The sequence below is a fragment of the Cibotium barometz genome, chromosome 60 (genome assembly GCF_041138505.1).
Source record: "Cibotium barometz isolate CiBa-2024 chromosome 60, ASM4113850v1, whole genome shotgun sequence".
Classification (NCBI taxonomy): domain Eukaryota; kingdom Viridiplantae; phylum Streptophyta; class Polypodiopsida; order Cyatheales; family Cibotiaceae; genus Cibotium; species Cibotium barometz.
This window is the reverse complement of record NC_141105.1, coordinates 8719793-8747042: the sequence shown is the minus strand read 5'-3', so window position 1 is coordinate 8747042 and position 27250 is coordinate 8719793. Positions and strand designations below refer to the sequence as shown.

The window sequence follows — 27250 nt, the reverse complement described above, 5'->3', positions numbered from 1 at the left end:
TATCTTCTAGGGCTTGTTATCTTTCATTTTTGGCACTCATAATACACTATTGTGTTGTGCTTAAGCTTCCTCATCTTCTTGAAGTTGTGTGTGCATTCCTGCAACCCTAATTCCAACAATTGGTATCAGAGCAGGCTTCCTCCTCCCGGGCAGCATCACCGGCACCTGCCGCTTCATCTCCTCCGATTGCGACGAGGTTTCACGAGCGTCTGCAGGTTAGTATATGCCGTGGGATAGCCCGTAGGGCTTGGTCGTTACAGAATTTTGATCTGAGGTCATTTCGCCCTCCGTTTTTGCATTCCAAGTACTGCGCAGGCAAAATCGTCCTACTGTGCAGATTTTCTGTCAAGATTGAAATCTGCAGGACAGGTTCCCATTCGTCTGTTTTGGGCTGTGCTACATAGCACAGGTCAATTTTATACAGGTTTTCCTCTTACAGACAGCATTTACATCTAGTAGTACAGTCATTGGCCATGGCTGACAACAATGATGTATTCCGCATGTTGGCTGCTGAGGATAAGTTGGATGGCACCAACTATCCATTGTGGGCATATATGATGCGACATGTATTGGTAGCAAAGGGGTTATGGAACATTGTGCAGGGTATTGATGCATGTCCTATTGTGGCTGGGAATGCTGCAAACACATCAGAAACAGGTACTGTTGATGATGGTGCAGGCACAAGTGCTGTAGCAGCTGTTCGAGAACCACCACTTTCAGCAGAGCAGATTCGTTGGGATGGTAGAGATGCGCAGGCTCATGCCTTGATTGCGCTGTCTGTCAAACGTACCATTATCCCACATATTCGCTCCTGCAGGACTTCTAAGGATGCTTGGGATGTACTTGCCACATTGTATCAGGCAAGAAATGAGGCTCGTGTTGCTTACCTCCGAAAACAGTTGGAGAGTGAGCATATGAACGAAGGTGATTCTATGGATAGCTTTTTGACAAAGATCAAGGATTTCAAAGAGCAGCTCATTTCTGCAGATGAAATCCTGTCAGACAGTTCACTTGTGCAGACTGTTTTGAATGGTCTACCAGATTCTTATCAGGGTTTTGCTTCCACTCTTCGCTTGATGATGAAAGGCAATCCCAATGCCTTATCATTTGAGGAGTTAGTTTCTGTTTTGCTGCAAGAAGACCAGTCAAGGCAAAACAGGAATATTATGCGTATCGCAGATCAAGCTTTCGTTGCTAGTCAGAGAAGCGGGAAAGGTAAAGCTGGCTTTTCTTCTAGTAAGCAGAAATCTGCAAATGCTGCGCAACCAAAGAAGGAAGACAAAGATGAGAAGAAGGGTGACAAACAGAAGACATTTTGCAAGTACTGTAAGGGAAATGATCATGTCATCAAAGCGTGTCCTAAGCTGGCTGCGAAAGAGGCTAAGAAGAAAGAGGCTGGTATGGCTGTTGCAGATGCCTCTCCTTCTAACAATGAATCTGCTAATGTTGTGCTAGATACAGAATGGGCATTCAATGCGCAGTGCAGTTATGACCCATCTTTGCATGACACATGTATGTCTGCAGTAGATTCAGATGTATGGTACTTTGACAGTGGTGCCACTAAGCATATCACCTCGCAGCGCAGTTTATTCACTTTCCTTGAGTCTGCTCCCACAGGGAATACTGTCACTTGTGCCAATAACTCCTCTTATCCCGTTGAAGGAGTTGGACAGATTGTGCTGAATGTTGCAAATGGCAACACCTTTACACTTTTTGATGCATTGTATGTGCCAGGGATCAAAAAGAATCTGCTGTCAGTCTCCGCATTTGCCAAAACAGGTTTGGTTGTAAAATTTGTGGATGACAGATGTACTGTTCATGATCTCTCTTGTGGTGACATCATTGTAGCATCTGGTTCACTATGTCGAGGGCTGTATAAGCTCAATATGGATGGCAAATGTGTAGAGGATTCAGCATGTGCTATTATGGATACGCAGGCTATTTCAAATGCAAAACTGTGGCATGCACGTTTTGGTCATCTGAATTTTGCAAGTTTGCTGCGCCTGCAGAAATCTGAAATGGTGTCTTCTTTGCCTAAGCTTGAGGCACCTGTCAAGCATGTTTGTGAGGGCTGCATATTGGGTAAAATGCAGCGTGCTTCCTTTCCCAAAGATGGATCAGTGAGAGCTGAACGCAGATTGCAGCTTGTTCACAGTGATGTTTGTGGTCCCATGCAAACTCCATCATTTGGAAACTACCTTTACTTCGTGACTTTCATTGATGATTTTACCAGGCATGCATGGGTATATCCTTTGAAGGCAAAGTCCGAAGTGTTTTTGTGCTTCAAACAGTTTTTGGTTATGGCTGAAAATGTGTCAGAAAGTAAGATGGGCACCCTCCGTTCAGATCGAGGGGGGGAGTATATGTCTTCAGAATTTAATGCATTTCTGGCTGAGCGTGGGATAAAACACCAATGTACAGTGCCGTATACACCACAGCAAAATGGTGTGGCTGAGAGAAAAAACAGGTCTCTCATGGAAATGGCAAGATGTATGGTTAAGAGTCAAAGTCTACCACATAGTTTTTGGCTTGAGGCTGTCATGTGTGCCACTTATGTACTAAACAGGTGTCCCACCAAAGCATTACAGGTTGTCACTCCATATGAGGCTTGGCATAGCCGCAAGCCATCTGTTGGCCATTTACGTGTTTTTGGTTGCCTGGCATATGCATTAGTGCCTGTGCAACATCGCAGAAAATTGGATGACAAAGCTGTCAAATGTATTTTTGTTGGATATAGTGCTGAGAGCAAAGGCTATCGTTTGTATCATCCACAGACAAAGCGCATTTTGGTTAGCCGTGATGTTGTATTTGTGGAAGATGCAGTTCAGCCCTTGGTTTCATGTACTAAGGAGACAGATATCAGCTCACGTGATGTCTATGATACATTGTTGCCTCTTTTCAGTGGTGCACAGTCAAGTGCAATACCTCATGAGGCAGTTTTTCAGCCTATGCAGGTTTTAAATGATGGCACAGATCAGCCTATATCTGATGCAGATGTGCATGATGCACTTGAGGATGAGAGACAAGAGATTGAGGGCTCTAGGAACATGCCTAGATGGCTGGTGCAGACTTTGCGTGACAGCAAGTTGGATGCCCCTTTGTCTAGTCGCACTCGTTTTGGCTCTCATGGTGCCTCTTATGCGTCAGATTGTTATGCATTGGCTGTTTCTAGTATGTGCGATGAAAGTGAGCCTGTTTCGTTTGATGAGGCACAAAGTTCAGAAAATTGGATGGCTGCTATGCAAGCAGAATACGATGCTATTATGAAGAATAGTACATGGTCTTTATGTGACTTGCCCCCTGGCAAGAAGGCCATTGGCACTAAGTGGGTATACAAATTGAAGCGTAAGCCTGATGGCACAGTGGATCGCCATAAGGCTAGGCTTGTTGCAAAAGGTTATGCTCAAGAGAAGGGCATTGATTTTGATGAGACTTTTGCTCCCACATGTCGTATGACCACTGTTCGTAGCATCTGTGCATTAGCAGCTCATAATGGTTGGAATGTACATCAGCTGGACATAAAGACTGCGTTCTTAAATGGAGAATTGCATGAGGAGGTGTATGTATCGCAGCCTCGTGGTTTTGTTCAAAGAGGGCAGGAAAACAAAGTGTGCAGGTTAAAAAAGGCTTTATATGGTTTAAAGCAAGCTCCACGAGCTTGGTATGAAAAGATACATGCATATTTAACTGCACATGGGTTTCAAAATAGTCCAACAGAAAGCACTTTGTATGTTAAACGTGTGGATGGTGTACATCTAATCATTGCTCTCTATGTCGATGACATGCTGCTCACAGGACCAAATGAGAGTCATATTGCTGATTTTAAGGCTGATTTGAATGCCTCTTTTGAGATGTCAGATTTGGGGCATTTGCATCATTATTTGGGGATACAATTTAAGCAGTGTGATGGAGGTATTGCTTTGTGTCAGACAAAGTATATTGAGACATTGTTGCGGAGATTTGGCCTTGAAGACTGCAAGCCTATTGCTACTCCAATGGAGACAGGTTTGAAGTTGAGTCTTCATGATGCTGGAGATCACTTTGATGTCACACTCTATCAGACAGCTGTTGGTTGCCTCATTTATGTATGCATTACGAGGCCAGACATTCAGTTTGCAGTCTCACAGGTGAGCAGATTTATGCATAGCCCAGGCATTAAGCATTGGCAGGCAGTGAAGCGTATCTTTCGCTATTTGAGTGGTACTCGGCATCTTGGGTTGTTTTATCCCAAGGGGGGATCATTGCCGCCAGATTTACATGTTTTTTCAGATTCTGACTGGGCTGGTTGTTATGACACACGCGTGTCCACGAGTGGTTTTTGCTTCATGCTTGGAAGCTCATGCATATCATGGTTGAGCAAGAAGCAGCCTACTGTGGCCACTTCTAGTTGTGAAGCTGAGTACAGGGCAGCTTTCACAGCTACTGTTGAGTGTGTGTGGCTCAGACGCCTTATGGCTGATTTGGGTGTTGGGCAGCCATCTGCCACCACCATCTTCACTGACAGTCAGAGCGCATTGGCAGTTGCGCGGAACCCAGTGTTCCATGCTCGTACGAAGCACATTGAGGTGCACTACCATTATGTCAGGGAGAGACTCTCTGCAGGAGAGATCAGTTTGGCTTATGTGCCAACACAGGATAACCTTGCAGACCTTTTCACAAAGGCTCTGCCTCGTGAGAAGTTCGAAGCTTTTCGCAAAGCTTTGGGCTTACTCCCTTTTGTGGATTCGTCCACATAGCTAGACACTTCCCTATACATGAGTGCTAGCTCTTGTTCACCGCATCACTCCAGGGGGGATTTGTTACCATATTATAGTAGTGATGTGTGTGAACACACTTAGGACCGCCGGGGCACTTTTTCCCTCACTAGGAGGTTTTTTCCCCCGTGCATTGTATATACGCCCATTATCTTCTAGGGCTTGTTATCTTTCATTTTTGGCACTCATAATACACTATTGTGTTGTGCTTAAGCACAACACAATAGTGCATAATACACTATTGTGTTGTGCTTAAGCTTCCTCATCTTCTTGAAGTTGTGTGTGCATTCCTGCAACCCTAATTCCAACACCCTCTAGCCATGCCTCTGATAAGGGAAGCACTGCCATTCGAGCTTGTGCAAAAATGTGGCCAATTCAATCTTGGCTAGTGCCTCCTATTGGCACTGGGTGGCTATCCAACTGGATACCCCCTTCAACCTTAACATTGTGTCTGTTAATGCTCCTTGTAGTGTGAATGGTAGAGCTGAGCTCTGGGAGGAGGTGAGTTTGTTGGCAGGGCCTTGCATTATCACTAGAGACTTTAATATGGTTGAGGTCATTTCTGATAGATGGAGTAACTTGGGTCAGGTAATTCATGGTAGGGAGCTTGATGAATGGAATAAATTATTGGAATGTCTTGATGTGATGGATGTTTCTTATAATAATAGTGTCTCTTGGACTAACAAATAGGAGGGGAGCTACTACAAGGCAGCTAGACTTGACAAGGTTTATGTAAATTTCTCTCTGTCTAATTTGTCTTTTGTTTTTGATTGCTCTCTTGACAAGTCTATTCTCATTTCTGATCACTTCCCTCTTGTTTTTGATTGCTCTCTTGACAAGTCTTCTCATTTCTGATCACTTCCCTCTTGTTTTCAAATTTAAGCAAGATGTCAACATCAGCAAGAATGGGGGGTTAGGTTGTTCTTCCTCTCAGTCTTGTGTGAGTTTTGTTAAAAAAACTCAAGGGGTTTTGGGTAAACTCATGAGAAAAGATAGGAAAATAAAAAAAAAGAAGGAGAAATGAGATCTAAAAAAAGATAAATGACTTGGAATCTTTGGAGGCCACTGAGAACCTCTCAACCAAGCTTTCAGATATTAAAAACTCTCTAAAATTGGAAGAGATTCTTGAATATGAAAAGATTCTCCTCTACACTAAGGAGTTTGGGGCAGGGAAAATAGACAACCAAACAAACATGTTTAACCCACTCAAGAAAAAGAAAATTAGAGAAATGGTTCCTCCATTAAAGGAAAACAAGGAAAACTCCGGAAACATCATGACGATGAAAGAAGACAACCTTAAATTTGTACAAGAATTTTTTAGCAACATCTTCTCTAAGTCTTCTACTAGGTCAGAGAGGTTACTCAAGCTAGAGCCCTTATTGCTAGAACTAGGGGAAAAGCTATCCCCATTGAAGTTAAGGCTCAAATGGATTTGCCTCTAACTGAAGGGAAGTTTAAAGAAGCTGTTGATGCTCTGGCTTTGGGAAAAACCCCTGGTCTTGATGGGCTACCAAATGAGTTCTATATAGCTTATGTGGATTTTTTTCCCCCTTATCTCATTTTGGTTTGAAGGGAATTTGTAGGTTTTTTCTCTTTCAATTTTAGTTAATACTGGGGTTATAAAGCTTATACACAAGAGGGGGTCCAAGAACTAGATTGATAATTGAAGGCCCATTACGTGCCTCACTTCTGTTTATAAAATCTTTGCTCTTGCTCTTGCTAGAAGAATATCTCCTCTATTATATTCTTTTATTCTTAAAGAGCAAAAGGGTTTCATCAAAGGTAGGTACATATTGGATGCTATCGTAGCTGTGTGTGGGAAGGTATGGAGTATGCTAATGATTATCAGATGGATATTGTTTTCTTTAAAATTGATTTTGGAGTGGGATTTTGTTTTCTAGTCTCTTGAAGATATGGGGTTTGGGAAAATTTCAGAGGGTCAGTCCACACCCTCTTTGGGAATTTTAGCGCTCTTATTTCTTTGAATGGTACTCTCACTGAACCCATCCCTCCAAGGAGAACTATCAAATAGGGATGTCCCCTTGCCCCTCTCATTTTTGTCATTACTACTGATGCCTTAGGATGGCTTGTCTCTAATGCCTTGAACAAAGGCTCTTTGAAAGGGCTGAAGCTCCCTAGATCTCCCAAATATCTTTGTCTACAATAGTTTGCTGATGATACTAACTCTCTTGTTTTTAATAATGCTCAATCTATAAAGACTTTTTGTAGTTGCTTAAATACCTTTTGTTTAGCTAGTGGGTATATCATTAATCATGCCAAAATAGGTTATTGGACTTATAATGGCACCGCTCTTGATGTGGTCACTAAGGCTAGATGCAAGCAAATTATGAATGGTGAGATTTTTAGACTTTTGGGCATTCCTATGGGCTTTAGGGTTTCTCTAAAATATAGATGGAATTGGGTAGTAGACAAAGTTGATCTTTGGAAGGGCTATCAACCCTCCCTTCTTGCTAGAGTGTTTGTCCTCAATCACTACCTTCTCCCTTCTGTTAATTACTTCCTATCTTGCTAGAAGCCTCCTAAGTCCCACCTGCAAAACATTATCTCTCTAGACTCTAATTTTTTGTGGGGTGGGAATGTAGGAGTCAAGAAGGTTGCTAAAGTTGCCTATAAAATTTATGTTTTACCTAAAGAGAAAGGGGGGACTTGGAGTTTACCTAAAGAGAAATGGGGGCTTGGAGTTTTGGACCTAAGTAATCTTGTTGACAAGTTTGCATAGCTAAGTGGGTTTGTAGAGGGATTGATAGTACTGATTATTGAGCCCTATTGATCAAAATAGACTGTCACATATTTGAGCTTAAGTAAAAGAAGTGCTGGACAAGGTTCTCTCCTCTGCAAATCTTTATGTCTAGGAAGGAATTCATTCCTAAAGGTTCAACTCTGATTAGGAACATGTGGGGGGGGAAACCCTACCTTCAGGTAAAAGACACCCACCATTCTAAGTCTAGACTCATTCTAGAGGACTTTGGCTGGTTTGGTTCCCTCCTTTCCTAGCATAGATAAATAGAACTTCAATAGAGCTCACAAGCTGTACAAAGTTGGTATCAAATCTTGGAGAGATTTGTGGAACAAAGATAAGTGGGAATTCTCTTCACTTCTATTGGAACACTTGTCTACTACTTTTTGTTGCAGGGCACTTCTAAGGGAAAGGATCAGACAAATTTCTGATATAGGTATTTGGCCCCTCTCATAGGGGATGGTAAGAGGAATCTCTCTTGGATATCAGGTGCTATAATCAACTTTCTAGGTGATAACTGTGCTCTTATAGCTAATTTGCATGATAGATGGGGAATCAATTTGAATGCCTATCAATGGACCTATAGATTCAAATCTATTTGGGTCTTTTCTAGTAGCTCCAAACATGCTTGTTTTCTTGGGCTTATTCTGCACAAAGTAGTTTGGTCTGGCTAGAGAGCTACAAGAGTGGGGGTTTATAATGGCATTTGATCTAGGTGTGGCAAAGGTGTAGAATATTTAATGCATCTGTCCATGAATTGTGAAAGCAATAAGAAATTTCTTAACATCTTGCATGATTGCTATCCCCTTCTCATGGAAAGAGATACTTCTTGGTGAATGTCGGCATATGGATCCTATTCTATGGAATAACATTGGGAGTAGTCTTCTCTGCCATATTTGGAAAGATAGGAATTCTAGTGTCTTTGGGAAAGGGTGTACTAGTCACATTTATGCCTTTGTGACTAACCTAGAGCTATTGGCTCTATAGGCTAAAATGGCTATTAAAGAAGCTCGTGATGAAGATTCCAACATCCACTTGATGATAAAGAAATACAAATGGTAGGAGTGGTAGGTTAAGCTATCAAAAATTTATGCCTCCACAAGGCTCATTATGGTGGAGAATATCTTGGAAAGAGCTACTAAGATCCCACCACTAATGTTGATGGACATTTGCATGAATATAGTTTTTTAGGCATACATGTTTAATGTCACATTTGAGAATATTGTTGCTAACTGTAGGGGGACGCACACTTGAGAAGGGAGTAGCCAGGTATATAGAGGTAAACTTGGGAAGGCTTGCATCATAGTGCTTGGAGGATGGTTGGTACAACCCTTATTATAGCTTTGTGTGGGACCAAGGTCCAAGCTCATTAATTTTTTTTAAAAAAAATTCTTGGACCTTTGATAAAAAAAGGGATGACCAAATGCCATCAGCCCCTGCACGAACAGTCGCCACGCACGCACAATGGGGAAAGAGGAGTATGTGTGTGTTTTTATACTACAGACCGAGAAATGAGGAGGAGCTTGTATGGCCTCTAATTAACTTTCGTCACCCATGGGCGATCGACAAGGTGCACTACTACAATCACTACAGTGGCAAAGGGTGATAGTGTGAGAGGGAGAGAGGAAGGAACTCCAAACACTGCTAGCTAACCATCACCATTCTAGAGCATAGGTGGAGAGAGGAAGATCATGGGCTGACAGGGCATAGAGAGATAGAGAGAAAGGGTGCTACTGGCCACATTGTGAGTTAGTAAGATAGAGAGGTTATGATTCATGGAGAAGCTGTGATGCTTGGGTCTTGAGTAATATCTCTTAATGTTTTGAGGGTTGCAAACTTGGGTAGCTACTAGTAGAAACAATGTTCTTGAACATAGATGCCATTGCTATGGGCCAAATTATGGGATCCTATATATGACTCTTCGACGTTCTTTGCAACAGTCCATATATGACTCTTGCAAACTTCGAGATGTGGACGCATCTTGCTTGGAGTTGTTTAGTCAATGTTTTTGATTAGATAGATTGGGCTCTCCTCTAACAATGTATCTCTAGTCTGACATATAGTATAGATACGATGAGTGACCACACCCGTAAAGTGAAGCTGGCGATCATCAAGACTTTGCTACGAGGCACTAGACTTTCTGGAGATACACTATCAGAGGCCATGGCAGATTATGTGGAGATGGATGATGCGGGTTTAGACGGTGCCATTGAGATTCTTGGGAGATTCAGTATGCTCGTATGACCTGGAGAGGGTACATCCTCCCAGCCACATGTAGGAGTGGAGACTTCTTCTCATGCACACACTACAGCGCATCGGTAAGCTTCTCGATTGATAAAATAGTAATGTCATCCTTTTTTTACATATAGAATTCTTAATATATATATCCTTTTGATGTCTTTGTTTGCTTAGGACTCCTATCCCAGGTACATCACATCACGAGAGTCAGACTAATAGTCCTCATCGTCATCTCTAAGATTAACAGTCAATAAAATTTCATCTTCATTATCCTTGTTGACTTCTTCCAACTCCTCCATCGTTAAATCTGTGTTGATGTTCATTTCCTCCGTAGTAGGCTCGACATCCATTGTTTCTTCCTCTTCGTCAGTGTCTGTAGTGTCAGAGTCTGGATCGTTGTCGTTCTCATCATCTACAATGTCATCATGATCGGAAAGAAGAATTCTACACCTCTCTGACGTCGATGTGTCTAGACTTGAGGACGTAATCAATTCATCCTGATCTGCTTTCTCAGAGTCAACGCTATCAAACAAGTGTCGACCTCTAGGTTGGACATGCACAACTTGCCACCATGGATGAGCATCTGTATTCTTGTAAAAGAACGCTTGTTCAACATGAGTTGGCAGAATGTAAGGCTCTTTTGTTGCGCGCAATAACTTCGAGGAGTCGACGGACCAAAATCCAGACGGTTCTCTTTTCATTGTGGCATTATTGCCTTTATACTCGGCACGAAACCATTCCACCTTCAAAACCACCTATCAAAATACATGAATCAAAACTTTAGAATTATGCATAGCTTCAAAAAATCTACATGTCATTGTTGCGAGATGTCATTTACCTGCTTGAAGATACGATACGATACTTCATAAATGTCGACTATGGTTCCCACGTAACCAAGTTCACTGTCGATAAGATTTGTGTCTCTTGAACTTGCACGTGATAATTGCTTGAAAGAGGCAACAACGCAAGAATCTTGAGTTAGACGTAAGTCGTCAATAGATTTTATCCGAAGATGTCCATAAGCCCACATGTTGGTATACATTTGAGCCTAGACCAATAAATAAATTATTTAAAAAAAATGAGATTCATTTTTTTAGTTTAGAGTTTTTAAAAACCAACAAGTTACCTTTCTTTCACACCCGATCATAAACTCTCTTTGTTCTGTTGAGATTGGCTCATGATCACTAACCACCCGTCGCATACAGGTGTAAAACCAATCCATGAAAGTAGGTACATCCCTGTCGTTATTTACATTGGTTTGATGTCTGGATCTCCTCTTTTTACGTCTGTCAACTCGTTTGCTTGGAAGTTCCTTCTCGTACTCATCAACGAATTGTTGCATGCATTCGCTATTATAGACAATGAAAGTAAAAATATCCAATTTATCTTGGACCTTAAGTCGAAAAGGGACTCCCTTACCGGACAATACCTCGTCTGACATGGTAGAAGATGACTCATTTGTCCATACGAGTGGAGCTTCAGAATCGGTTTTCTCAAGGTATTCACAAACGTAATACATGCATTCTTCAAGCATCCATCCATCCGCCATAGAACCCTCTGGTCTTGCTTTTTGACGTACATAACCTTTCAATACTCCCATAAATCTCTCGACCCAAAACATCCATTGAGTGCTCACAACACCAATGAGCTCTATCTCGTCCACTAGATGGATTAGAAGATGAACATGGATATCAAAAAAAGAGGTTGGAAATTCCTTTTCCATTAAACAAAGAAGCTCTATACATTCACGCTTCATTTGTGGAATTGACCCTTTGGCAATCTCTTTAGATGTAATCCATCTATCAGTAAAAGAAAGAAGATATTAGAGATGTTTTTGAATTAAGAAGATATCAAATAAAATTTTATACTAAAAATTAATGACCGATAAATACCTTGCAAGCGATCCAAGGCGATATATTACATCTCGGACTCCTCTTGTAGTACATCCATCAATAACAAGGGGTAGAACATGCTGCATACATGATTAATCCGATCAACAAAACATGCAAGAAAATAAATACTTACAAAGATCTGGATAGATTTACCTTCACAAAATTGTGCCAATCATGTGTTTTTAAACCAGACAAGCTCTTGTCATCTAGAGTGAACATGTTTCGACAAGATGCTCCATATCCCGTAGGCGTACGAATTAACTGAATCTTCCTGTTGATAGTCTCGAGCTCTTCTGTCTTGAGCACACATGGGGCAGGCTCGTAGGTTGTCTCACATCGAGTTTCATTATAAAGTGGCCATAGATTGGGATTTGAGTTTTGATCCTTTAAGTCATTTCTTGCTGTCGTCGCTGTGTCTTTCAAGCCAACGAGGTGTTGCCATAACAAATGACCAATGTTCTTGAATATGTGCATAGGATCAAGAAGATGACATATCCTCAAATCCTTCCAATATTACAAAGTATACCATATCGCTAGAGCACGTTTTCCTCTCGCTCGCTTCTTTACAGCATCATCATCATCGCCGCTTATGATCTCTGACTCCGGATCGATAGCGGGTCCAACAGTCCACTTTAGATACCAATCCTTCGGTGTCATTGGTATTGGACATCTCCCTTCTTCTACCTTTCCATTAAAATGTATGGCTTGCCTTCTGTCTTGTAGACAATGATCTTCAGATAAAAATCGTCTATGTCAAAGATATATATTTTTGTTGAGGTTTTTGCTATAAGTCGATCTCAACCAATCACCACAAATTGGACAAGCTTTATAACCCTTGGTACATATCCCTGCATGGAAAACATAACAAAGATGATTAGTGCAATGAACATCGTACAAACGTATGAGACAATATATATATTTAAACCATTTACCTGAGCAAAAACCATATCCTGGAAAGTCGTGGATAGTCAATGCTAAAATTCCACGAACAATGAACTATCTTTGACCGATGCTTCTAGACATATCCATGACATCAATCCCTCTCCACAAATCTTGAAGATCGTCGATGAGAGGGGCCAAATAAACATTCAGATCTTTAACTTGTCGTTTTCCCAGAATTAAGAGTGAGAGCATTAAATGCTCTTTCTTAATGCTAAGATACGGGGGTAGATTATAGTTAATAACTACCACTGGCCATGTAGACCATTTACTTGATCTCATTGAAAATGGATTCATGCCATCTAATGCTACACCCATCTTTAAATTGCGTGGTTCTTTTGCAAAATCTGGCCATCGCAAATCAATATGCTCAAACGCAGGACTATCTGATGGAATTCGCATTACTCCATCTTTGCTCTTATGCTCCGCTCCCCATGTCATAAGCTTAGCTAATTCGGGACTTTGGAACGTATGTTTTATACTGTTGAAATTTGAGCTAAATGATGAGCTATGGTGGATCATACACTAGAATCAACATGATTAACAAAGTGATTAAGAAATGATTAAGATGTAATTAGTGAATAATTAGCAGATAGATTAATGTAGGCATGGATACTCAAAAACCAGCAAATTCTCATTAGGGCTATGCCTCAATTTATAGAGTTTACATCAAGCATCAAATCCCCTTGATTTCTCCATGATTCACTCCCTGAATATCTCCACCTCTTGCCTGATTCTCTCCACCTCTTCTCTTTTCCCTGATTATCTCCCAGAATATCTCCACACTCCTAAATTCCCTCATGCTACCCATTATTCTCTCCCAGTAGATTCTTCTAACCTTTTCACAGGTTCTTTCACAATTACATCTCCTCTTTTACAGCCTCTATCCAAGAGCTTGTTCCCACACACACCCTATTCACTTGTATATTTCAACACCTCCCCTCAAGTGAATACTCCTAGTACACCTAGACCCTATACCAAGTTTGCCTCCCCTTACTTGGTAGTCCGCGACTAGTGTCTACTCCTCCCCTCAAGTTATCTCAGCACACCTGGACCCTGTATCAAGTTTCTCTCTTACTTGACAGTCCGCGACTCTGCAGAATACTCAGAAAAATCAGCGCTGAAGAAAACGGCGATTTCTCCTCAACGCTTTCGCGTTTTGCTGCAGATCTTGAGCTCATCAAATCAAATTGAGCTAATTCCTCTTAGCCCCGGGGGTTTTCAAGCATGCTCTACAAGCTGGTGAAGACAGAAATCAATTTCATCAAGTCTACAGAGAGATCCAAGCTCTTCATCAAATCTGCAGGTGACTTTGGTAAAACAGAGATTAAGCTTTCATTATTTGGTCAAATCTTGTGTTTCTTGGCTTAATCCTCTACTAGACTCATTGCTATTGATGCCTTTGAAAGCATTTGAGCTCATTTGAAGTGGAAGGCATCAGATCTGAGCTCCCCGCATACTCTGTTTTTTGCACACAAACCAGAGCATTAATTTGCTAATCAGTGATTAATCAGTACTAATCACTGTACTTTGGTACAATTCAGGGTTCAAATTAACCATTAGGTATCTGATACAGATCCCTATAACTTCAGATTGCAAATCGGAGTTGGTTTGATACTCCAACCATCCCGTACAAATTGGTTACCCTTAATTTAGTGTAATTTCTGGAAAATTGTGCTGATAAAATTTGTGAAAATCATCATTTTGCATTCAACCCTTGGTTAATGCCTGTAAATCTCATTCAAATACAAGATTATTCACAGCCAGAGTTGCATTTGGAATGTGCATGAGAATGAATGCTATACGCATTATGTATTGGGCACATTTTATCAGTGTAAAAATGGGAACAGACACTGCCCTTGTCCAGATTAAGGCAAGAGGTAAGACCTCCCGCATAAATTTGGGTTTGCATTGCATAATGATACAAAATAAACATAAAAAGCCCAAAGGAACTGTCAGCAAAACATTGAAACATGTTGCTCACATGGAGCAAAAAGACCTGACGGACGAGCTCATGGCCCCAGCCATGAAAGAAGAAGAATATCTCTTCCCAAGAAGAGGATCCACACCGAGAAGAAGACTTGAAGGAAGACATGGACACGAGAAGAGAAGCTGCCACAAGAAGAGAAGCTGCCCCGAGAAGACTGGAAGAAGAGACAGACGCGTGGAGAGATGCTGCCACGACAAGAAGACTGAAGAAAAGAGAAGATGTGAGGCTCCAAAGAGTGAGGAGCCATGTGAAAATCTCTGAGAGAGAGAGAGAGAGAGAGAGAGAGAGAGAGAGAGAGAGAGAGAGAGAGAGAGAGAGAACCCACAACCCAATGTAACCTGCCCCAATAAAGTAAAACCACCTCTGAGCCACCGATGATGTAGGCCAAGTGGTAGATGTATGTGTGAGCACTTTAGTCAAGGTCGCGGGCACTTATAGTAGCCTTGGACACATAGAGAGAGAAAGTGTCAAGGACTATGGAGTTTAGGGACTTGAGGCACTGGTCGCGGACTGTCAAGTAAGAGAGAAACTTGATATAGGGTCCAGGTGTGCTAAGATAACTTGAGGGGAGGAGTAGACACTAGTCGCGGACTACCAAGTAAGGGGAGGCAAACTTGGTATAGGGTCTAGGTGTACTAGGAGTATTCACTTGAGGGGAGGTGTTGAAATATACAAGTGAATAGGGTGTGTGTGGGAACAAGCTCTTGGATAGAGGCTGTAAAAGAGGAGATGTAATTGTGAAAGAACCTGTGAAAAAGTTAGAAGAATCTACTGGGAGAGAATAATGGGTAGCATGAGGGAATTTAGGAGTGTGGAGATATTCTGGGAGATAATCAGGGAAAAGAGAAGAGGTTTAGAGAATCAGGCAAGAGGTGGAGATATTCAGGGAGTGAATCATGGAGAAATCAAGGGGATTTGATGCTTGATGTAAACTCTATAAATTGAGGCATAGCCCTAATGAGAATTTGCTAATTATCTTACTAATCCTGATTAATTCACTAATGGGCTCATAAATCTGGTTGATTCTAGGCATGGCTCTGATACCATGTTGAAATTTGAGCTAAATGATGAGCTATGGTGGATCATACACTAGAATCAACATGATTAACAAAGTGATTAAGAAATGATTAAGATGTAATTAGTGAATAATTAGCAGATAGATTAATGTAGGCATGGATACTCAAAAACCAGCAAATTCTCATTAGGGCTATGCCTCAATTTATAGAGTTTACATCAAGCATCAAATCCCCTTGATTTCTCCATGATTCACTCCCTGAATATCTCCACCTCTTGCCTGATTCTCTCCACCTCTTCTCTTTTCCCTGATTATCTCCCAGAATATCTCCACACTCCTAAATTCCCTCATGCTACCCATTATTCTCTCCCAGTAGATTCTTCTAACCTTTTCACAGGTTCTTTCACAATTACATCTCCTCTTTTACAGCCTCTATCCAAGAGCTTGTTCCCACACACACCCTATTCACTTGTATATTTCAACATTACGTGGAGCCAGGGGAAAATGTCTCAATACCTTTCTAGGGACCTTACCTTTCTCCTCTTTATAACGAGGCATTTGACATTTTGGACACGTCACACCGTCCTCGTATTGACCTCTATATAAAATACAATCGTTGGGACATGCATGTATAGAAGAATAGTCAAGTCTACTTATCATCTTCCTCACCTCATCATGTGATGCAGGAAGGAAATTGCTTGTCGGCAAGAACTTCTGAGAGAGTAGTCTGCAAGTTCATTAAAAATATGATCAATAAGAATCAACCATGTTTAGAATGTAACAAAAAAATATGTTAGATTGTTACATACTTCAAAAGTGCGCAAATTAAAGTGTAGAATTAGGGTACAAGAGGTCAAAATAACATTAGGAATTGTATACAATGAATCTCTCAACCCTCATCTATTAAGGGTGCTCGTGGAGGTCTACGCCATCCATAATTGATCAGCAATTCATCACCAGCACGTAATGATCTAATAGCATTGACAACTATGTATCTTTCTACATCCCTACTCATATGTCCTGGTTCATAACTATTCTCACACTCCACAAACGTGCAATTGGTTCTTGAACTCATCCCTCGACTACTATTGATTAAACTTGCTATGTTTCCTTGAGAGTAAGGTCTTCCGTCAACATAGAGTCTTTGTCCTTCTGCATATGTAATCCCTCTATCAGAAAGAGAGGCTGCATTGAGACATAACCCATAAGTACTCATGCTCTGAATGTAGCGAGTAAGCTGATGCCATGGACCCCATCTATATATAGGTCCACAAAAAGACATAAGGGTGACCTCTAAACGAGGGGGCACATGCAAATCCTGTGCAATAAAGAGGCCTTGTCCTGCTCCACTGATGGTAGACAGAGCAATCATGTAGCGATTGCCCCAGAAGCTAAAAACCACTCCATCTAAAGGAAGTGATCCTCTCTGCCATCCTCCGTATCGTCTTCGATCATATGTCTGTACTAGAGAATGCAAACGAGTAGGCAACGGATGATCTCCACCCGTCTCAGCCTCCAAAGCAGGAGGTAGAGGATGTCGAGAAACCTCGAGCTGCAACAATTGACAAATGACCTGTCCGTGCCATGTGCGAGGGACATGTGCACCACTGATAGTGAAGTCATCCTTGTCATCAAGTTAATATACCTACATATATAATATGGTTGCATTATACATGAGCCTTTGATTTATAAAATAACCAATAATAAAACTAAGGGAGAACAGTCACATACCATAGGTCGATGTCGCTCCTTAGGTGGTGATGCTCGCTCAAAAGTACCATGAGTCATCTCATGTGAAAAGCACTCCCGTCGTGGCCTCTGATATTTGCCACGACAACGAGCGCACCAGCATATAATAGACTCATCGTAGTAGAAATCATCGTAAACGGGTTCATGTGCAGTATTGGAACTCTGTGTACCCCAACCACCACCAATAGGAGGTGGTAGTGTACCCTCTAATTGGTCCGAATCTGATTTTCAAGTACCATAAGAACATGAGTCATTTTTCAAATGATCGAAGTTAAAAAATCAATAAAAGAAACAAAACATTGAAATCTTACAAGTTCTATGGTATATTCTAACGTTTATTGTAATATGAAAAATAAACAAACGCTACTGTATGGTGGAGACAAACAAGAGGAGGGCTGATATGTGCATGGAGACATGGCAATACTTCCGCAAGGAGAGACGCCTACGCATCACTTTTCCTCAGCAGAAGGTGTGTGCCTTTGCTAACGTATATTAGAATTAATATGAACTTTTCTAGATTGATTCTAAGTATTCTCTAATCTATGTTATTTGTTTAATCATTTTACATAGATGGCAGCACGAAAGAGACTGCAAGCTGGTCACACATCTAGACTAGGCCGGCCGATGGGACGAGATGGATTTGTGGCCACATTTGTGAGTATAGACCGTTCAAATTTTAACTTTCAAAGGTAATATTATTGAATGAAGAAATCAATAAGTCTTTGGTTCTGTCTTGATGCAGACCAAAGACTTTGGTCATGCACCTACGATGCAGGAGATGGAGTATGCCACATACTACGGCTACCGCGCTTTGCAGGCGACACTTGCTGACAGGCCAAATCCACATGTGGGTATCATCACTGTTTTGTTTTGTAGTTTATTTTCATGTTAAACTATAATATGTTCTTATTTGATTTCACTAACTAATGCAGGAGCAATATGGCGAGGACGACATGACAGAGGTGGCTCGACAGGAGGCCGAGAGGCGACGTCGAGAGGCTGAGAGGAGCGGCGGCGTGATCGCGGGTGGGGGCACGGTTGGTGGCGCTAGTGATGGTGGTGTTGCGGGTGGGGCACGGGTGGTGGCAGTGATGATGGTGATGGTGATCACGAGTCCGATACTAGCGACTCGTATAGTGATGGCTCATGTAGTGATCATACTTAGGGATCTGTTTTGTATATGTGAGGATTGATCACCACACACTCTAGACACATGTACATATATTTGTTGATGATATATATTGATGTATGTTCGTTGTATCACTGAATTTGTCTATTGTCAAACAATTAATTATTTGTCGGTAAGTTAATTAGCCTAAGTATCTACGACAACGTTATTTATTTATCTTTACGTTAAAAAAAACCCTAAACAAGGAAAGAGGCGAGGCCACGTTGTAACACATCAAAAGAAGCAAAAGATTGGCAAGCATCAATAATTTCTCAAAAGCTCTTGGAAAGCTAGATAGAGACAAATCAGAATCTTTATCGTAGTTCCAGTGTGACTGTTTTTCTATGTTAGGCTCTAATATTAACAAGCTTTTGATTTTCATAATTTTTGTAGAGGTCCCAGATTCTACGCTACGTATCAACTCAAGCTAACTTTCAAGCTTAAAGATCCAAACTATGAAGTTTCAAAGCACGTGATTTCAAAGTATCAAGGTCAACATAAGCTATTATGATTACAATACCATGTACCATGTACCAATTTATGTACCATGTACCATGTACCAATTGCAAGTACGAGGTTCCAACATGATACCAAATCAAGTACCAAGTACCAAGTACCAAGTACCAAATCTAACCCTCTCTCCTTGTTGATACCCAAGGGCTTCAAGCTCTACCTGCCGGCTATCACCTGGCAGCTACAGCTATGGAGTTTAATGGCCCTCCTTATATACAGGAAAGCATGCATGCAGGCCGACCAGCCAGACAGTCGTGTGGAGAGAAAAAATGTGATAGGGAAAAAGTGTGTGCGTATGTGGTACAATGGGCAGTGCTGAGGACTATAACTCTAACAGGAAATAGTACTGTTTGAGTCTAGAAGGGCTTCATGAGAACTAGACACTATTTGAAGAGGCAACAGACTCTAGAGCTCATGGTAGGCTACCTTCAAGGGGGTCCCTCCCCTCACGAGCTCCTAATAACAAAGAGAGAGAGTGTGCACTGTGCGTGTGTGCATGATATATATATATATATATATATATATATATATATATATATATATATATATTATATGTCTATATATGTGTCGGGGAGAGAGAGTGTGAGTGACAGGTATATAGAGTCTAATTCTCATTTAATTTAAAGTTTTAATTTCAAAAATTAACAATAAAAGAGAGTTAGATAGCGCTGTTTACCATAATTCATGTTCGTTTATGCACCGGTCTGACTAATCTCCGCAAAAACAATGAGAATCACAATTGCAAGGAAGCAAGCGGCAAAGAGAGAGAGCAATACTAGATAGAGCTAGAGAAAGAGAGAGAGAGAGGCGCTAATAAGAACAGTATGTATATATATAATCTCGCAATCGTCATCGCTTAAGCGACGTTTTGCGTTGCTGATATGACGGTTAAGAATTTTTTTAAAAAATTAATGCTTATGCGACGCAAAGCGTTGCTACAATATTCGCTAACAGCATCGTATAAATGACGTTCCATAGTGACTCCAGTAGCGATTCTAAATAGCGTCGCTTATACGACGAAAAAGAGTCGCTACAAGAGTAGCTGTACACCCAATGGCTAGTAGTGAAGGAGGCCATGTAGTGTGAGCATTAATGAATACATGGTTGGCACTAGGGTGCACACAAAGCATGGATTGGAGCCCTTCCCAAGGCTATAAATATGGATGTATAGAAATTGATTATTGAAATGAGATTATGTGATATTTTGTGAGCATATCATTTTGTTAACATCTTGTTTACTTTCTTAATCACCTTATTATTCTGCTTAATCATGCTGTTGATCACTTGCCACTATGAGCCGCCCTAGATTCATGTATTTTAACATGGTATGAGAGCCTCCTAGGGGCTAGACTCCATGCAAGTGATTAGCTTACATCCAGTTTGACTAGGATAGGTAAAACCTCTCTTGGTAATATAGTTTTTTTTATTGCTTTCTTATTATTGTCTAATCCTTATTGCTTAGAGCTTCTTCAATTCGCAAATCAACAAGAAATGTTCATATCTTCTCTTCACTGTTCGATAGCGCAAATGAAGGAAGCTACCACTAAGGGTGCTCTCTCCAAGAAGGGGGAAGAAACAAATCTGACGAAAAGGAAGCGACTGGCCCTGAAGGATAATAAGGCCAAGAAGAGGCAAGCCAAGAAAGACCTGAACAAGCCCAAAAGGGCTCCCGATGTACTCTTTGTCTTCCTAGAAGAATTCGAGAAAATCTTTAGTGCTAGCAACCCCAACAACAAAAATGTATCTGCTTCCTAAGAAGGTTGGGGGTGACAAATGGAAATCAGTAAGTGATGCGGACAAATCTCCTTATGCCGCCAAGGTTGGAAAGAGGAAATCTCAGAATGAGAGAGTCATGGAAGCTTATAATGCAAAGCGGGGATAAGCTGTGGACGTAGCCGGGCTGACTCCATGCAAGAACTTGCAGGTTTTTGCGAAGAGAGAGAAGGAGATGGAAAGAATGGTTGTTATATGTATAGAACTATAGAATCTTGGTGCCAGTATGGTTGAAAGAGAAGCATGCATGGTGGCGTTAGGTTTCTTGTAGTAGGCACAGGCAAAGATTTTCTATAAGGAGGAGTTGGTGACAAGACGACGACAACGGGCAGCAACTACCGCTTCTACTTGGGCAAGGAGACCACATTCACTCATGATCGTGATTGTGATCTCGACGAGCAGCTCTGTGTGGCAGGTAGAACAGAGGGAGTAAAATCCACCACGACTACAATAGATCTGATTTCTTGAAAAAAATTAATAAAATTAAAATCCCTAAAAAAATGTGGTGTAAAAGCACTCTTCATAAGAGGCTATTCACACAGAACTATGAAAATAAATGTGATGCATGATGAGACTCCTTATGATTATAGATGTCATGTCATGGATGATATGCCATGCTATGCCGGTGACTACATCTACACCATGGAAGTTAAAGTCATGAAGATATCAAGGATTATGATTCCGTATGCTATGGTGAAGCAATGTATGCAATTCTCCATTCTCCAATGGATGTTTCCATAAAAGTCTCTGTCAAGATGTAGGCCATGTCTATGCCTATGAAAGATGATGAAGGTATCACAAATGGAATGTAAGGGGCTAAATGAGCACGCAAAAACATTTCTCAGTACCCTAACCTAATCAATCATATGTTATAAAATCCACCAAATGAGTAGGCAAGTGTGTATCTACCCGACCACCTAAAAGTAGCCAGTTGAGCACCCAGGGGAGGTAATGATTGTTGTAAACCTACTTTTCTGAGAAGAGACCTCTAGACCTCTAGACCTCAAAGATAGGTCAAGTCTCTATCAAGGGAGGGACCTCAATGATTGTTGTAAACCTACTCTTCTGAGAAGAGACCTCTAGACCTCAAAGATAGGTCAAGTCTCTATCAAGGGAGGGACCTCACTCTTAGAGATTACCCAGGGGAGGTAATGATTGTTGTAAACCTACTCTTCTGAGAAGAGACGTCTAGACCTCAAAGATAGGTCAAGTCTCTATCAAGGGAGGGACCTCACTCTTAGAGATTACCTCTAGGCTTCAAAGATAGGTCAAGTCACCATCAAGGGGGGGTAAAAATATGTTGTAAAACCTCTCATCTGACCACCTTGAGTAGCCCAAAGATAGGTCAAGTCACCATCAAGGGGGAGTAAAAATATGTTGTAAAACCTCTCATCTGACCACCTTGAGTAGCCCAAAGATTTGTCACCAAGGGGGGGTGTTGAGAAATGTGGTGCCATGGAGCACAAGGAAGGTAGGGAGTGAGTCAGATAAGCAAGAAAAGAAGCATGCACATTAGAAAAGGAATAGACTAAGGGTCTAATGTCAAAGGTTTATTTGTATGGTCATTTGTAAAAGGTGAAGTCAAAGGTCAAAAAGGTAGTACATGGAAAGTCCAAGGAGGAACATGTAGTTTGAGAATTAATGAACACATGGTGAAGTCAAAGGTCAAAAAGGTAGTACATGGAAAGTCCAAGGAGGAACATGTAGTTTGAGAATTAATGAACACATGGTTGGCACTAGGGTACACACAAAGCATAGATTGGAGCCCTTCCAAAGGCTATAAATATGGGTGTACTATGAAACTTGATTATTGAAATGAGATTATGTGACATTTTGTGAGCATACCATTTTGTTAACATCTTGTTTACTTTCTTAATCACCTTATTATTCTCCTTAATCATGTCTTTGATCACTTACTATGAGCCACCCTAGATTCATGTATTTTAGCACTCCTTCCTCCATAGAAGCCTGTAGTTTGCGCTCTATCCAATCCTTGGAGTGTTCACTATATGTAAACTCTCTCTATCACGTGCGTTCAAGATGACACAAGAGAGATGAATTGCTCTAGGGGAATTCTTTAAGATGGAAGAATGTCCCTAGCGACATTCTTCCATCCACTAGGTGCTTTAGAATGGCCCTAGCGCCATTCTACCATGCACAATGTGCTTACAAGATTAGACCTAGGTCCATTATACCATCCATGACAATAATTGAAATGGCCCTAGGGCCATTATTTCAAGCACATTATGGATGGTGGAATGGTCTTAGGATTATTCCAAAGCAAATTGTGCTTGCAAGAATGGTCTCAGGGCCATTCTCCACTCCCTTATGTCGACTCTCTACTAGGACCAATCTCTACACATGCATTCAAAATACATCAAGATTGTCCATGGAAGAATGGCACTAGGGCCATTCCTAAAAGCACAATGTACTTGAAAGAAAGGCCTTAGGGCCATTCTAAGGCATACCATCCATGGTATGTTTGAAAGAATAACCCTGAGCCATTATATGATCCATGTTGTGCTTTAGAAGGACCCAGGGTAGAATGCCTTTTTGGTCATTCTAGAGCACATTATGCTTGGAAGAATAGTCATAGGGCCATTCTCTACTCTCTTGTGTTAACTATTGGTGAATATTAGAATGGTCATAGGGCTAAACTCTTCATGTATATGCATAAAATATCAAAACCGTTCTTTAGAGTGGCTTGAATGATTGGACCTAGGTCAATTCTACCATCTACAATGTTCCTTTGAATCCCCCTAGGGCCATTTTTTCAAGCACATTGTGCATGGTGGAATGGCCTTAGGGCCATTCCAAAGCACATTGTGCTTGTAAGAATGGTCTTAGGGTCATTGTCCACTCTATGTGTGTCAATTTTCTAGGGGTCAATCTCTACATATGCATGCACTATATACACCAAGATTTTCCATGGAACAATGGTCCTAGGGCCATTATTGTAAGCAAAATGTGCTTAAAATAATGGCCCTGGGTCCATTCTAAAGCACATCATCCATGGTGTACTTGTTGCAAAAATGACCCTAGGGTAGAATGGCCTTTTGGGCATTCTAGAGAACATTATCTTGCAAGAATAGTCATAGGGCCATTCTCTACTATATTGTGTCAAATGCTAGTGAACATGAGAATGGTCATAGGGCTAAAATGTACATGTGCATGCATAAAATATCAAAACTATGATTTAGAGTGGCTTGAATGATTGGACCTAGGTCAATTCTACTATCCACAATGTTCTTTAGGATGGCCCTAGGGGCATTCTTTCAAGCACATTGTGCATGGTAAAATAGCCTTAGGACCATTCCAAAGCACATTGTGTTTGCAAAAATGGTCTTAGGGCCATTCTCCACTCTGTTGTGTCAATTCCCTACTAGTGCCAATATCTACATATTTAATGTAATATACATCAAGATTTTCCATGGAAGAATGGTCCTAGGGACATTCCTATAAGAACAATGTGCTTGAAAGAATGGTCCTAGGTCCATTCAAAAGCACATCATTCTCCATGCATGGTGTGCTTTAGAAAAGCCAATCTCATTATTTAGGGGTAATCACATCTCTAGATTAGCCTAAACATTACTAATCCACCTATCAAAGCTCAATTAGGATGTGTAGAGATTGGCTATTCTAAAGCAAACCATGGATGGAGAATGGTGTGCTTTAATGGACATAGGACCATTCTTTCAAGCACATTGTTCTTACAGGAATGTCCCTAGGACCATTCTTCCTATGGTTTTTTTCAAATTATCTCAATAACTTTCTTCTTCTCAACCCCTCTCAAGCTTGAGAAGCTTTCAAAATGATTGTTTTAATTCAAATCAATCTTTTCCTAAAAATCTTAATGTTTAATTAAGAGAAAGTTAATCTTTAAGCTTATTTATAATGCTTTCTTTAATTAAATCTCTCTCTCTCTAAAAGGATAGTCATCTTTATGACTAAATCCCTTGGAAAAGGATGCTTCTCAATGATAGTGTCTTAACTCAAAGCTAAACTCCAGGCTTGATAAGCTAGAGATTAAGAAAATGATATTTTCATGATTTTGTGCTGTTAAAATAATGGTAAATTCTTTTAGATTGTTTATGATTATTTATGAGTAGTTAAAAACTACTTTTATTCATTCGAAATGAGAAATGGATTATCCTAACAATTTGGAAAAAGAGGAATGTTGAAATTAGCCTAATCTAATGGGATAATCATAGTTATGTTTATAATTATGGTTAAAATTATGCTTTAAATTCATACTTTGATTTTAAGTATAAAAGAGGAACTAATATCATATTTTCATTACAAGCTTTTACTCTTTTAGGAAAAATTGAGAATTATCAGTAAAATAGCAACACGAAGCTATGGTAAATTTTTTCAGAAAATAATACATATACCTTATTTTTTATGCATAATGCTAAAAGAGGACTTCCTACCATATTCTAGGATTGGACATCCTATGCAAAAAGAATGATTTCATCATATTCATGGAAATTTTTTTTTCTATTTCTGCATAAATATTTAATTAAAAGAAAAGATAAATTTTTGGTAAATTTATTTTTATGCAAAAAGAGGAATTCCCATGATATTTGAGATCCAAGTAATTAAATGGTAAAAGAGGAATTTTTGGCATAATTAAAATTATGAGTATTTATCAAAAGTTAAATTTTGAGTATTATTATTTTTATTGGGAAATATGGGTAGAATTGATTTTTGTAAATCCCATGAATCTTTTACTAAAAGGAAGAATATTGAATATATCTTACTTGAGAAATTTGAGAAAGAATATGAAAATATCCATCGAGAAAACTTGGATAATTCTTATTTAAGAAAAGAGAATCTGAAATCCCTGGGTTAGAGGCTTACTTTTTCTTATAAATGAAGCCTCCCCCTTTGTAAATGGTTAATAGTGTTTTATGCACTGTTACTCTACTCCTCCCCAGAGCCAAAAACAGTGAATTTATTGTTGATAATTCATTAGTTTTTGACCATTTCCTCTTCAAAAGAATTGGTGGCCTCATGTTGCAAACAAGAGTATATCCCTCAAACCATCAAGCCAAAGGAAAGCTCACAAAAATTCATGTAAGCTAGAAATCCTACTTTTTCTTGATTCCATTTAATGGTTTTCTAATTTTTGTTTTCTTTAAAATGAAAAATGGTGCTATGCCTTGTTGGAAAGGCTTCCCCCCTCTCTTGATTCTTGAATTCAACCTTTCTTTATCCTAGATGTGTAATCAAATTGTTAGAATTAAACTTTTCATATTGTTTCTCTTTAAAAAGTGGAATTTGATTAGTTTAGAATGCTTTAAACCATTTGGGATAATTTCTAAGTAACTTGAGAATGAAAAAAATTGAAAAATGGTCAGCCATACAAAGGAGGTTATGGCAAAATTTTCTTAAATTTTATGAAATAAATTTTATCTTTTATTATTCAAAAAGAGTAATCCTCACCACTTGTATATTCTAAAAGTGTTATTTTTATTCTATGCATAGAAAAATGCATATTAGAAATATTTTTTTAATAAAAGTGTTATTTTCATTAGAATTAATTTCTATGCATAGAAGGATGCATATTGGAAATATTTTGATTATATAAGTGTTACTTTCATCAAAATTGATTTTTATGCATAAAAGATTTTTTTATATAAAAGTGTTACTTTCATTAAAATTGAATTTATGCATAAATAGATGCATAAAAGATTTTTTTAAAAATTTTAAAAGCGTTACTTTCATTAAAATATGAATGTAAATGAATGTGATGGGATGTAAATGGATGCGATGTGATTAGATGAAATGTGAATGTGATAAGAGGAGATGTAAATGTGATGTGATAAGGTGTGAAAGCGATGTGATAAGATGTGAAGATGATGTGATAAGATGTGAATGTGATGTGATGATATGTGAGTGGATGTGATGAGATGTGATGTGATGTAAATGGTTGTGGATGCAAATGTGAGGAGATGTGGATGAGATGTGATGAGATGTAAATGGATGTGGATGTGATGAGATGTAAATGGATGTGGATGTGAATGTGATGAGATGTGATGATATGTGAAAGGATGTGATGTGATGTAAATGGATGAGAATGAGATGTGATGTGATAGATGTGCATGTGAATGACTGGATGGATGTGGATAGATGTGAATGTGAATGAATGAATGGATGTGGATGAATGTGATGAGCTGTGAATGGATGTGATGTAATGTGGAGATGAATGAGATGTGATATGGATAGATGTGAATGTGATGTAATAAGGATGGAATGAATGTGATGTGATGCGGATGGATGTGAATGAGATGTGATAAGATGAGAATGGATGTGACGAGATGTGAATGAATGTGGGATGTGAATGGGTGTGATGGATGTGAATGGGTGTGATGAGATGTAAATGGTTGCGATGAGATGTGAGTGGATGTGATGAGATGTGAATGGATGCGACGAGATGTGAATGGATGTAATGTGATGAT

The 27250-nt window shown here is 39.9% G+C and overlaps 3 protein-coding genes and 1 pseudogene across 3 annotated transcripts; 2 read left to right on the top strand and 2 right to left on the bottom strand.

Moving 5' to 3' along the window:
- Positions 1-9962: 9962 nt before the first annotated feature.
- Positions 9963-10451, bottom strand: LOC147604943 (uncharacterized). Its single transcript, XM_086793916.1, has one exon. It carries the CDS (start codon positions 10449-10451, stop codon positions 9963-9965), a length of 489 nt encoding a protein of 162 aa, XP_086650042.1.
- A 6024-nt stretch (positions 10452-16475) lies between these two features.
- LOC147604942 (uncharacterized) lies at positions 16476-17589 on the bottom strand. Its single transcript, XM_086793910.1, has 3 exons — positions 17572-17589; positions 17318-17404; positions 16476-17138 (listed from the first exon to the last, which is right to left on the bottom strand). The coding sequence occupies exons 1-3, from the start codon at positions 17587-17589 to the stop codon at positions 16476-16478; spliced, it is 768 nt and encodes a 255-aa protein (XP_086650036.1).
- A 116-nt stretch (positions 17590-17705) lies between these two features.
- LOC147604941 (uncharacterized) lies at positions 17706-18528 on the top strand. Its single transcript, XM_086793909.1, has 4 exons — positions 17706-17804; positions 17906-17989; positions 18078-18182; positions 18268-18528. Exons 1-4 carry the CDS (start codon positions 17706-17708, stop codon positions 18526-18528), a joined length of 549 nt encoding a protein of 182 aa, XP_086650035.1.
- A 2015-nt stretch (positions 18529-20543) lies between these two features.
- LOC147604940 (HMG1/2-like protein pseudogene) lies at positions 20544-20898 on the top strand (annotated as a pseudogene).
- The last annotated feature ends 6352 nt before the right edge of the window (positions 20899-27250 follow it).

Coding starts and splice junctions, on each gene's coding strand:
- LOC147604943 (XM_086793916.1), bottom strand. CDS start 10,451: ATGAAAAGAGAACCGTCTGGATTTTGGTCCGTCGACTCCTCGAAGTTA.
- LOC147604942 (XM_086793910.1), bottom strand. Junction 17,139..17,317: donor AGGAGCGACATCGACCTATG/GTATGTGACTGT, acceptor CAATTGTTGCAG/CTCGAGGTTTCTCGACATCC.
- LOC147604941 (XM_086793909.1), top strand. CDS start 17,706: ATGGTGGAGACAAACAAGAGGAGGGCTGATATGTGCATGGAGACATGG. Junction 17,805..17,905: donor TCACTTTTCCTCAGCAGAAG/GTGTGTGCCTTT, acceptor CATTTTACATAG/ATGGCAGCACGAAAGAGACT. Junction 18,183..18,267: donor CTGACAGGCCAAATCCACAT/GTGGGTATCATC, acceptor TAACTAATGCAG/GAGCAATATGGCGAGGACGA.